The sequence below is a fragment of the Ranitomeya imitator genome, chromosome 2 (assembly GCF_032444005.1).
Source record: "Ranitomeya imitator isolate aRanImi1 chromosome 2, aRanImi1.pri, whole genome shotgun sequence".
In the NCBI taxonomy this organism is placed as follows: domain Eukaryota; kingdom Metazoa; phylum Chordata; class Amphibia; order Anura; family Dendrobatidae; genus Ranitomeya; species Ranitomeya imitator.
Window position 1 is genome coordinate 312366745 of NC_091283.1, and position 12345 is coordinate 312379089.

General features: G+C 51.7%; 1 protein-coding gene across 2 annotated transcripts in view; it reads left to right on the forward strand.

Annotated features, from left to right (window-relative positions):
- The first annotated feature begins 2401 nt into the window (after positions 1-2401).
- Positions 2402-12345, forward strand: part of LOC138663400 (uncharacterized) — a 37832-nt gene continuing 27888 nt past the window's right edge. Inside the window, exons 1-2 of one of the 2 annotated variants that reach the window (XM_069749582.1) lie at positions 2402-2497; positions 9854-9909. Coding sequence is in view for 1 of the 2 variants with exons in the window: in XM_069749581.1 (XP_069605682.1) it covers positions 2450-2497 (48 nt within the window). In the remaining variant the exon portion in view is untranslated. The remainder of the gene's footprint in view (positions 2498-9853; positions 9910-12345) is intronic. The other variant, XM_069749581.1, reaches the window with a different exon arrangement.

The window sequence follows — 12345 nt, forward strand, 5'->3', positions numbered from 1 at the left end:
CCCGCACTCCACATAGACAATAATGGAGCCTCCAGCACCGACCTCCACCCGCAGAGCCGCACTCCACAGAGAATAATGGAGCCTCCAGCACCGACCTCCACCCGCAGAACCGCACTCCACATAGAGAATAATGGAGCCTCCAGCACCGACCTCCACCCGCAGAGCCGCACTCCACATAGAGAATAATGGAGCCTCCAGCACCGACCTGCACCTGCAGAGCCGCACTCCACATATAGAATAATGGGGCCTCCAGCAGCGACCTCCACCCGCAGAGCCGCACTCCACATAGAGAATAATGGAGCCTCCAGCACCGACCTGCACCTGCAGAGCCGCACTCCACATATAGAATAATGGGGCCTCCAGCATCGACCTCCACCCGCAGAGCCGCACTCCACATAGAGAATAATGGGGCCTCCAGCAGCGGCCTCCACCCGCAGAGCAGCAGTCCACATAGAGAATAATGGAGCCTCCAGCACCCACCTCCACCCGCAGAGCAGTCCACATAGAGAATAATGGGGCCTCCAGCAGCGACCTCCACCCGCAGAGCCGCACTCCACATAGGAAATAATGGGGCCTCCAGCACCGACCTCCACCCGCAGAGCCGCACTCCACATAGAGAATAATGGAGCCTCCAGCACCGACCTCCACCCGCAGAGCCGCACTCCACATAGAGAATAATGGAGCCTCCAGCACCGACCTCCACCCGCAGAGCCGCACTCCTCATAGAGAATAATGGAGCCTCCAGCACCGACCTCCACCCGCAGAGCCGCACTCCTCATAGAGAATAATGGAGCCTCCAGCACCGACCTCCACCCGCAGAGCCGCACTGCACATAGAGAATAATGGAGCCTCCAGCACCGACCTCCACCCGCAGAGCCGCACTCCACATAGAGAATAATGGAACCTCCAGCACCGACCTCCACCCGCAGAGCCGCACTCCACAGAGAATAATGGAGCCTCCAGCACCGACCTCCACCCGCAGAGCCGCACTCCACATAGAGAATAATGGAGCCTCCAGCACCGACCTCCACCCGCAGAGCCACACTCCACATAGAGAATAATGGAGCCTCCAGCACCGACCTCCACCCGCAGAGCCGCACTGCACATAGAGAATAATGGAGCCTCCAGCACCAACCTCCACCCGCAGAGCCGCACTCCTCATAGAGAATAATGGAGCCTCCAGCACCGACCTCCACCCGCAGAGCCGCACTCCACATAGAGAATAATGGAGCCTCCACCACCGACCTCCACCCGCACAGCCACACTCCACATAGAGAATAATGGAGCCTCCAGCACCGACCTCCACCCGCAGAGCCGCACTCCACATAGAGAATAATGGAGCCTCCAGCACCGACCTCCACCCGCACTCCACATAGAGAATAATGGGGCCTCCAGCACCGACCTCCACCCGCAGAGCCGCACTCCACATAGAGAATAATGGAGCCTCCAGCACCGACCTCCACCCGCAGAGCCACACTCCACATAGAGAATAATGGAGCCTCCAGCACCGACCTCCACCCGCAGAGCCGCACTCCACATAGAGAATAATGGAGCCTCCAGCACCGACCTCCACCCGCAGAGCCGCACTCCACATTGAGAATAATGGAGCCTCCAGCACCGACCTCCACCCGCAGAGCCGCACTCCTCATAGAGAATAATGGAGCCTCCAGCACCGACCTCCACCCGCAGAGCCGCACTGCACATAGAGAATAATGGAGCCTCCAGCACCGACCTCCACCCGCAGAACCGCACTCCACATAGAGAATAATGGAGCCTCCAGCACCGACCTCCACCCGCAGAGCCGCCCTCCACATAGAGAATAATGGAGCCTCCAGCACCGACCTCCACCCGCAGAGCCACACTCCACATAGAGAATAATGGAGCCTCCAGCACCGACCTCCACCCGCAGAGCCGCCCTCCACATAGAGAATAATGGGGCCTCCAGCACAGACCTCCACCCGCAGAGCCACAGGACACCACATATATTGCCGTTCTGTGCGCACAGGACCTGTGATGAGGTCACAGGAGGGGAGGAGTCAGGGGTCACATGATCAGGGGCCTCAGTGTATGCAGGACTCTGCTGTGCTGGTCGTCATGGTGCTGGATGAGGGGAAGTTTATGACGAGGCTGAAGTTGGTTTCTATTCGGCAATTTTTTCTTTTCTGTATTTTATAGGTTTAACAACAAAGAAGCATCACAATAATAAAACCCAATGCAGTGAGATGCCCTGATGTGAATACAATTAGAAAACGACTACAAACTGCTGACTAAGAAACCAACCTCAGCCTTGTAGAACGGAGTCTGTATGAGGAGCTCCAGGAACCAACCCCGGTCCACTCCACACAGCCCTGCTTCCCGCCATCAGCAGCGTAGGACTGCGCTAGGCCCCGCCCCTTCCGGTGACGTCATCTCCCAGGAACCTCCGCGCAAGAAGCTTCTTTACCCACCCATGTGCATTCCTTGTGCTGTGCTTCGGTGCGCGGCTCTGCAGGTGGAGGTCTGTACAGAGTCCTCGTTATCCTAAATGTGGGTCATTTATCCCTCCTCCATACTCCGCAGCGCTGTACACATATTATTCACACTCACTATAGTCCTTATTCACACCTGGGATTCCTGTCTGTGCAGTAGTTGCGTTTTCCTCTTTGCCTCGAGACTGTAATGTCCTCTCCTGTGTACCGGCCACTGTAATAATTCTCCTTTCTTTCCCGACATGATAAGATTCCCCTATTCACCTGCAGGCGGCCATAATTCCTTCTATGAGCCCCTAAATAGTATTAATCCTGCGCACAGCCCCTCATCTTCCCCGCACAGCCCCTCCTCATCATCATCCCTCCTCCACACAGCCCCTCATCATCCCCCTTCTCTGCACAGCCCCTCATCATCCCCCCTTCTCCACACAGCCCCTCATTATCCCCCTTCTCTGCACAGCCCCTCATCATCCCCCCTTCTCCGCACATCCCCTCATCTTCCCCGCACAGCCCCTCCTCATCATCATCCCTCCTCCACACAGCCCCTCATCATCCCCCTTCTCTGCACAGCCCCTCATCATCCCCCCTTCTCCGCACATCCCCTCATCATCCCCCTTCTCTGCACAGCCCCTCATCATCTTCCTTCTCTGCACAGCCCCTCAACATCCCCCTTCTCCACACAGCCCCTCAACATCCCCCTTCTCCACACAGCCCCTCATCATCCCCCCTTCTCCACACAGCCCCTCATCACCCCTCTTCTCCACACAGCCACTCATCATCTTCCTTCTCTGCACAGCCCCTCAACATTCCCCTTCTCCGCACAGCCCCTCATCATCCTCACTTTCCCCCACAGCCCCTCATCATCCCCCCTTCTCTGCACAGCCCCTCATCATCCCCCCTTCTCCACACAGCCCCTCATCACCCCTCTTCTCCACACAGCCCCTCATCATCTTCCTTCTCTGCACAGCCCCTCAACATCCCCCTTCTCCGCACAGCCCCTCATCATCCTCACTTTCCCCCACAGCCCCTCATCATCCCCCCTTCTCCGCACAGCCCCTCATCATCCCCCTTCTCTGCACAGCCCCTCATCATCCCCATTCTCTGCACAGCCCCTCATCATCCTCACTTTCCCCCACAGCCCCTCTTCATCCCCCCTTCTCCGCACAGCCCCTCATCATCCCCCTTCTCCGCACAGCCCCTCATCATCCCCCTTCTCCGCACAGCCCCTCATCATCCCCCCTTCTCTGCACAGCCCCTCAACATCCTCCCTTCTCCGCACAGCCCCTCATCATCCCCCCTTCTCCGCACAGCCCCTCAACATCCCCCCTTCTCCGCACAGCCCCTCATCATCCCTCTTCTCTGCACAGCCCCTCATCATCCCTCCTTCTCCGCACATCCCCTCATCATCTCCCTTCTCTGCACAGCCCCTCATCATCCCCCCTTCTCCACACATCCCCTCATCATCCTCACTTTCCCCCACAGCCCCTCATCATCCCCCCTTCTCCGCACAGCCCCTCATCATCCCCCCTTCTCCACACAGCCCCTTATCACCCCCCTTCTCTGCACAGCCCCTCATCATCTTCCTTCTCTGCACAGCCCCTTATCACCCCCCTTCTCTGCACAGCCCCTCATCATCTTCCTTCTCCGCACAGCCCCTCATCATGCTCACTTTCCCCCACAGCCCCTCATCATCCCCCCTTCTCCGCACATCCCCTCATCATCCCCCTTCTTTGCACAGCCCCTCATCATCCCCCCTTCTCCGCACAGCCCCTCATCATCCCCCCTTCTCCGCACAGCCCCTCATCATCCCCCCTTCTCCGCACAGCCCCTCAACATCCCCCCTTCTCTGCACAGCCCCTCATCATCCCCCCCTTCTCCGCACATCCCCTCATCATCCCCCTTCTCTGCACAGCCCCTCATCATCCCCCCTTCTCCGCACAGCCCCTCATCATCGCCCCTTCTCCACACAGTCCCTCATTATCCCTCCTTCTCTGTACAGCTCCTCATCATCATTATCCCCCCTTCTCCACACAGCCCCTCAGCATCCCCCCTTCTACGCACAGCCCTTCATCATCCTCCATTCCACCACAGCCCCTCATCATCCCCCCCTTCTCCACACAGCCCCTCCTCATCCCCCCTTCTCCGCACAGCCCTTCATCATCCTCCCTTCCCCCCACAGCCCCTCATCATCCCCCTTCTCCGCACGACCCCTCATAATCCCCCTTTCTCTGCACAGCCCCTCTTCATCCCTCCTTCTCTGTACAGCTCCTCATTATCCCCCCTTCTCAGCACAGCCCTTCATCATCCCTCTTTATCTGTAGAGCCCCTCATCATACTCCTTCTCACAACCTCTCATCATCCCCCTTTCTCTACACAGCCCCTACTCATGCCCCCTTCTCTGTTCAGCTCATGATCTCGCCCCTTCTCCACACAGCCCCTAATAATCCCCCCCCTTCTTCTCCCACATGATAATATTCCCCTATTCACCTGCGGGGGGCCATAATTCCTTTTATGAGCCCCTAAATAGTATTAGTGGCCCTTGTGTTCCCCATATATCAGTAATGTCACCTGTGCGCCCCCATATATTAGTAATGTCACCTGTGTGACCCATATACTAGTAATGTTACCTGTGCCCCCATATATTAGTAATGTCATTTCTGTGCCCCATATATTAGTAATGTCGCCTGTGTGCCCCCATATATTAGTAATGTCACCTGTGCCCCCATATATTAGTAATGTCACCTGTGCCCCCATATATTAGTAATGTCACCTGTGCCCCCATATATTAGTAATGTCGCCTGTGTGCCCCCATATATTAGTAATGTCATCTGTGCCCCCATATATTAGTAATGTTGCCTGTGTGCCCCCATATATTAGTAATGTCATCTGTGCCCCCATATATTAGTAATGTTGCCTGTGCCCCCATATATTAGTAATGTCGCCTGTGTACCCCCATATATTAGTAATGTCACCTGTGTGCCCCGGTATATTAGTAATATCAACTATGTGCCCCCGTATATTAGTAATGTCACCTCTGTGCCCCCATATATTATTAATGTCTCCTATGTGCCTCCATATATTAGTAATGTAACCTAGGTGCCCTGTATATTATTATTAGTTTATTTGATAGTAGCCTTCAGCTCGTCTGCATTGTTGGGTCTGGTGTCTCATCTTCCTCTTGACAATACCCATAGGTTCTCTGTGAGGTTAAAAATAGCTCCAACAAAGTGTTAATCCACACAGCAGGGAGGCCCACTCAGTGCACAGGTAATTTCATGAACTGATGCTGCAAGCATATATACAGCAGTAAGGCTAAGTTCACACTGCCTTAGTGCAGTCCATTCAACACATCCGTTAAACGGACTGCACTAACGCAAGTGCCGACGTCTGCACAGCGCTAGCGCAGATGGAGCATCTGCTAGCTCCATCTGCGCTAGCAGTGACGGACCCGGAAACGCTGCAGCCCGCGTCTCGGGTCCGTCACTCAATGATGGCGTGCGCTAGTGATGTGTCCGCCATTGAAATTAATGGCAGCGTTAACGGACTACGTTACACCGCGGTGTAACGTAGTCCGTTAAAGGGTCACACTAACGCAGTGTGAACCCTGCCTAAGTGCTCCGTGAGCCGGGGTGCCACTCCAAAGAAAATAGCCACAATGGATACAAAAATTGAAAGGAATGGATGGCACTCACCGGTTAAAAAACGTCTTTATTCCAATACTTTAAAACATCGGCGTTGGGAGGATGGGAGCAGGAGTGGAATGGACGACAGTCGTTTTGCGCTGCAGTTGCACTTCTTCTGGTCACCAGTGACCGGTGAGTGCCATCCGCTCCTTTCAATTTTTGTATCTCTATGGGGTTAAGGTCGGGTGAGTTTGCTGCCAATCAAGCACAGTGATACTGTTGTTTTTAAGCCAGGTATTGGTACTTTTTGGTAGTGTTGACGGGTGCCAAGTCCTGCTGGAGAATGAAATTTCCATCTCTCAAAACTCAAAAGCTTGTCGGCAGCGGGAAGTGCTCTAAAATTTCCTGGTAGACGGCTGTTCTGACTTCGGTCTTGATAAAACACAGTGGACCTACACCAACAGTTGACATGGCTCCCCAACCGTCACTGATTGTGGAAACTGTTATGATAAGGTAATTCAATACCACAATGGACATAGAAGTCAGAGCACATACAGTGACCTGACAATAACCCAAAAACATAGAACGAGCTCTGAGACGTGGGAACTCTGCTGACCGCAATCCCTAATCCTCTCCAACCACACTAGAGGCAGCCGTGGATTGCGCCTAACGCTCCCTATGCAACTCGGCACAGCCTGAGAAACTAGCTAGCCTGAAGATAGAAAATAAGCCTACCTTGCCTCAGAGAAATACCCCAAAGGAAAAGGCAGCCCACACATATAATGACTGTGAGTAAGATGAAAAGACAAACGTAGAGATGAAATAGATTTAGCAAAGTGAGGCCCGACTTTCTGAACAGAGCGAGGATAGGAAAGGTAACTTTGCGGTCAACACAAAACCCTACAAAAAACCACGCAAAGGGGGCAAAAAGACCCTCCGTACCGAACTAACGGCACGGAGGTACACCCTCTGCGTCCCAGAGCTTCCAGCAAGCAAGAAAAAACAAAAAAAGCAAGCTGGACAGAAAAAACAGCAAACAAAATAGCAAAAGAGGAACTTAGCTATGCAGAGCAGCAGGCCACAGGAACGATCCAGGAGGAAACAGCTCCAATACTAGAACATTGACTGAAGGCCAGGATCAAAGCACTAGGTGGAATTAAATAGAGCAGCACCTAACGACTTCACCACATCACCTGAGGAAGGAAACTCAGAAGCCGCAGTACCACTCTCCTCCACCAACGGAAGCTCACAGAGAGAATCAGCCGAAGTACCACTTGTGACCACAGGAGGGAGCTCTGCCACAGAATTCACAACAGGAAACTTCACACTAGACCTCAAGCAGCTTACATTGTGGCCTCTCCACTCTTCCTCCAGACTCTGGGACCTTGATTTCCAAATTAAATGCAAAATTTACTGAAAACAACACCTTGGCCCACTGAACAACAGTCCAATTCTTTTTTGCCTTTGCCCAGGTAAGACGCTTCTGGTAGTGATGAGCGAGTATACTCGTTACTCGAGATTTTCTGAGCATGCTCTGGTGGTCTCAGAGTATTTGGATGTGCTCGGAGATTTTGTTTCTGTCTCCGTAGCTGCATGATTTGCAGCTGCTAGACAGCCTGAATACATATGGGGATTCCCTAACAAACAGGCAACCCCTACTTGTACTCAGGCTGGCTAGCAGCCACAAATAATGCGGCTACTGGTACAGAAACTAAATCTGCGAGCGCGTCCAAATACTCGGAGATTACCCGAGCATGCTCGGGAAATCTCGAGTAACGAGTATATTCGCTCATCACTAGCTTCTGGCATTGTCTATTAGTCATAAGTGGCTTGACACAAGGAATTTGTAGCCCATGTCATGGATACGTCTGTGTGTGGTGGATCTTGAATTAATGACTCCAGCAGCAGTCCACTCCTTGTGAATCTCCCCCAAGTTTTTGAATGGCCTTTTCATAACAATCCTCTCAAAGCTGCAGTTATCCCTGTTGCTTGTGCACCTTTTTATACCACACTTTTTCCTTCTACGAGTACTCAACTTTCCACTAATATGCTTGGATGCAGCACTCTGTGAGCAGCCAGCTTCTTTAGCAATGACCTTTTGTGGCTTACCCTCCTTGTGGAGTGTGTCTGTATCTGCCTTCTGGACATCTGTCAAGTCAGCAGTCTTCCCCATGATTGTAGAGCTACAGTAACAGACTAAAGGTACCGTCACATTAAGCAACGCTGCAGCGATATAGACAACGAGCCGATCACTGCAGCGTCACTGTTTAGGTCGCTTTAGAGACGTCAAACATGGAAACACCAGAACGATGCAGGAGCGATGCAGGGCAATGCCTTGCGCAGGCGTGTACTATGGAGGACAGAGAATAAACTTCAATCCAATATTGCAGCCAGCATGCAGCCAGCGGGTAAGGAAAGGGTGAATCAAACACCTAAAAAAAACCCCGCCTCCATGGCTGAAAATTGTTCCCTCCAAATTCAGGTGACAGAGTCCCTTTAAAACATTGCTGACATCGTTGCTTTTGCTGTCAAACATGACGAATCACTCCGAACTGACGACCAAATAAAGTTCTGGACTTCTAGCTCCAACCAGCGATGTCACAGCAGGATCCAGATCGCTGCTGCGTGTCAAACACAACAAGATCGCTATCCAGGACGCTGCAACGTCACGGATCGTTGTCGTTCTCGTTGGAACGATAACGATCCGTGACGTTGCAGCGTCCTGGATAGCGATATCGGTGTGTTTGACACGCAGCAGCGATCTGGATCCTGCTGTGACATCGCTGGTCGGAGCTAGAAGGCCAGAACTTTATTTCGTCGCTGGATCACCCGCTGACATCGCTGAATCTGCGTGTGTGATGCCGATCCAGCGATGTGTTCACTTGTAACCAGGGTAAACATCGGGTTACTAAGCGCAGGGCCGCGCTTAGTAACCCGATGTTTACCCTGGTTACCATTGTAAATGTAAAAAAAAAAACACTACATACTTACATTCCGGTGTCTGTCGCGTCCCCCGGCGTCAGCTTCCCTTCACTGTCAGCGCCAGCCGGCCATAAAGCAGAGCACAGCGGTGACGTCACCGCTCTGCTTTACGTCCGGCGCTTACACAGTGCAGGGAAGCTGACGTCGGGGGACGCGACAGACACTTGAATGTAAGTATGTAGTGTTTTTTTTTTTTTACATTTTTTTTTACATTTAGAATGGTAACCAGGGTAAACATCGGGTTACTAAGCGCGGCACTGCGCTTAGTAACCCAATGTTTACCCTGGTTACTCGGGGACTTCGGCATCGTTGGTCGCTGGAGAGCTGTCTGTGTGACAGCTCTCCAGCGACCACACAACGACTAAACAGCGACACTGCAGCTTCGTTGTCTATATCGCTGCAGCGTCGCTTAATGTGACGGTACCTTAAGAGAACTTTTGAAATGCTTAGTAAGCCTTTGCAGGTGTTCTTTGTTAATTATTCTGATTGACTGAGATAATGACTTTTGTGTTTTCATTGGATGAAAGCCATAGTCATCAACATTAGTAGAAATAAACACTTGAAATAGATCACTCTGTTTGTAATGACTCTAGATAATGAGTTTCACTTTTTGCATTGAAGAGCTAAAATAACTTAACTTTTTGATGATATTCTAATTTTGTGAGCAGCACCTGCAGATGACATTACTAATACAGTACATGTGGTCACATAGGTGACATTACTAATATATGGGGGCACATAGGTGACATTACAATTGTTTTTTTTTTTTTTCTTATTGAGGTTGAGGCCCAATTCCAGTTATTGCTGTCGGACCTGTGATTTCTATCTACTCCACTGTGAGTATAATAAAGTAGTTATGGACGTGACGTAACTAACATTGTGCAGTGACTCTGTTTTCCCTATAGTGATGGATATTTCTGGTTGTTAAAACTATGATTTCTTTCACTTTAAATATTTTTTAAACCTTTTTTAAGCCCCTCTGATCAGTGCGTTCATACAACATACAAGCCTCTGATGGCTCCGGTGATGCCCTGTACTGCTGTAGTGCCGTGTATCATCACTGCCTGTCAGTGTAATACTAACGGCCCAATACACATGAGGTAAGTGTTGGCTGAACGGTCATTTAGCAGACGGCTATCTCTCCCGACTCCCCCATACACACAAATGTTCCAGCTTTCTTGTGGTCTGTATGAGAGAGTCACCTCCAGACTCCTCTAGAGGAGGATTATCTACAGGAAGAACAAACGGATTATCCTCTGAAATTCAGGATGCCAGATCCTTCTCTGCCCTGACATCATCTGTAGGGAGGCCCCCAAATACATTATAGTTGCCCGAACCCCCCAAATCAGTGCATTCATGTAACTTTAGTCTAATGTGTATGGGGGTGATGAAAGGTAATTTATTGGATGCTGCCTCTGGCCCGGCCTAATAGACCTTTGTACATTGCAGGCCCAGACATCATTATTAAGCAGTGTTGTAACGTGGCACTACTGGTATGGTGCTCAGGTAGGGTCCCAATCCAAATATTGTGATAAAGAAGCCCCTGATGGCAGTGGCCGCAGCTTATAGGCCAAAAATGGGGTGACAGATTCCCTTTAATAACATTGTTGCATTGATTGCATTGCATGCAGGGAATGTGCCAGTTTTGGGGTTCTGGAGGAATCTTTGTGTCGGTCTAGACCGTGAGGTGCCTATGTCAGCCCTGACTAACGTGTCTCTGATGTTGGGGGCTCGTTTAAAGCAGGGTAAGAAGGGGTGTTGGAATTCTGCCACATCAGGGTAAGCAGTGCGTAATATGCCCCAATGTCTCCTAATGGTTTGGTGCACTATATATGAAAAGAGGTGATACGTATATACAAATGGTACACGGCTCGTAGTTGTAGATCATATACCATTTGTGGAGTTTGTTGAGATGTTTAGCACGTGAGGAGGATAACTGCGTTCTTCAAATTTATGGTGCATTTCATTTTGTCTGAGTGTAGCGTGATATCAGATACAATCCTTTGAACACGTTTGAACTATGATTTTGAAATTGATCTTTTGACAGATGGTGGATGAAGACTCTGAAAATGTAATAACTATCCCTGTCAGTTTGTTTGGTGTATAGGTCAGTGGATAGTGCAACATTTTGGTCTTTATCCCCTTCCCGACCTATGACCCATACGCTGCGTCATGAAAGTCGGTGCCAATCCGACTTATGACGCAGCATATTCGTCATGGTTGGATTGCGTTCCACTGAAATGTCATCCAACCCGCAGGTACGTGAGGACCTCTAGTTGACCCAAATGGAGGTGACTTTGCCACCCCCCTCCCACCCCCCCCATGGCCACAATTGCTCCCGTGACCTCTGCTTTACCCCCTGCTCTGATTGGAGCTAGCGTCCATGTGATGCTATCCCTCCAATCAGATGTGGAGGGGCGTAGTGAATCTTGGCTGCCATTATTCTCCAACTTCATCCCTTCCGTGGAAGCTGGAGAGTGAGGTTCCTATCTGCTGCTGCCGCCTGACCTCTGCCGCCGCCTGTCCGCCATCCGGTACTCCCCCCTGCTGTCCCCCACTCCCCCCCGCCATCAGATCCACTCTGCTCCCTTCCCCCCACCCCGGTAATCACCCCCCTGCCCGAGTGATCACCCTTCCCTGCTGCTGCAGGCTCCTACATCTCCTCAGCCCCCTCCTGCTCCTGACAGCCCCCTTCTGCCCACGGTGATTCCCCCCGCCCCTGTGATCATCCTGATTACCGCCTGCCACCCCTGATCACCCCCCTGCTGCCGGCTCCTGCATCTCCTCAGCCCCCCGCGCCTGACAGCCCCCCTGCCTCGGTGATCGCCCCCTGCCCCAGTGATTCCCACCCGCCCCGCTGATCTTCCCTGCTGATCTCCCCCGGCCCCAGTGATCACCCCCTCTCGCCCAAGTTTTGCAATTAGGGTTAGAGTTGGGCTAATGTGAGTTTGGCTAAAGTTAGGGTTAGGGTTGGGGCTAAAGTTAGGGTTGGAATTAGGGGTAGGATTAGGGATGGGGTAGGGTTAGGTTTTGGGTTAGGGGTGTGTTGGAGTTAGAATTGGGGGGTTTGCACTGTTTAGGCACATCAGGGGCTCTCCAAACTTGACATGACGCCTGCAGACCATTCCATCAAAGTCTGCATTCCAAAACGTCACTATTTCCCTTCCGAGCCCCGACGTGCACCCAAACAGTTGTTCCCCCCACATATTGGGTACCAGCGTACTCAGAACAAACTGGACAATTTTTTGGGTCCAATTTCTCCTGTAAGGCTA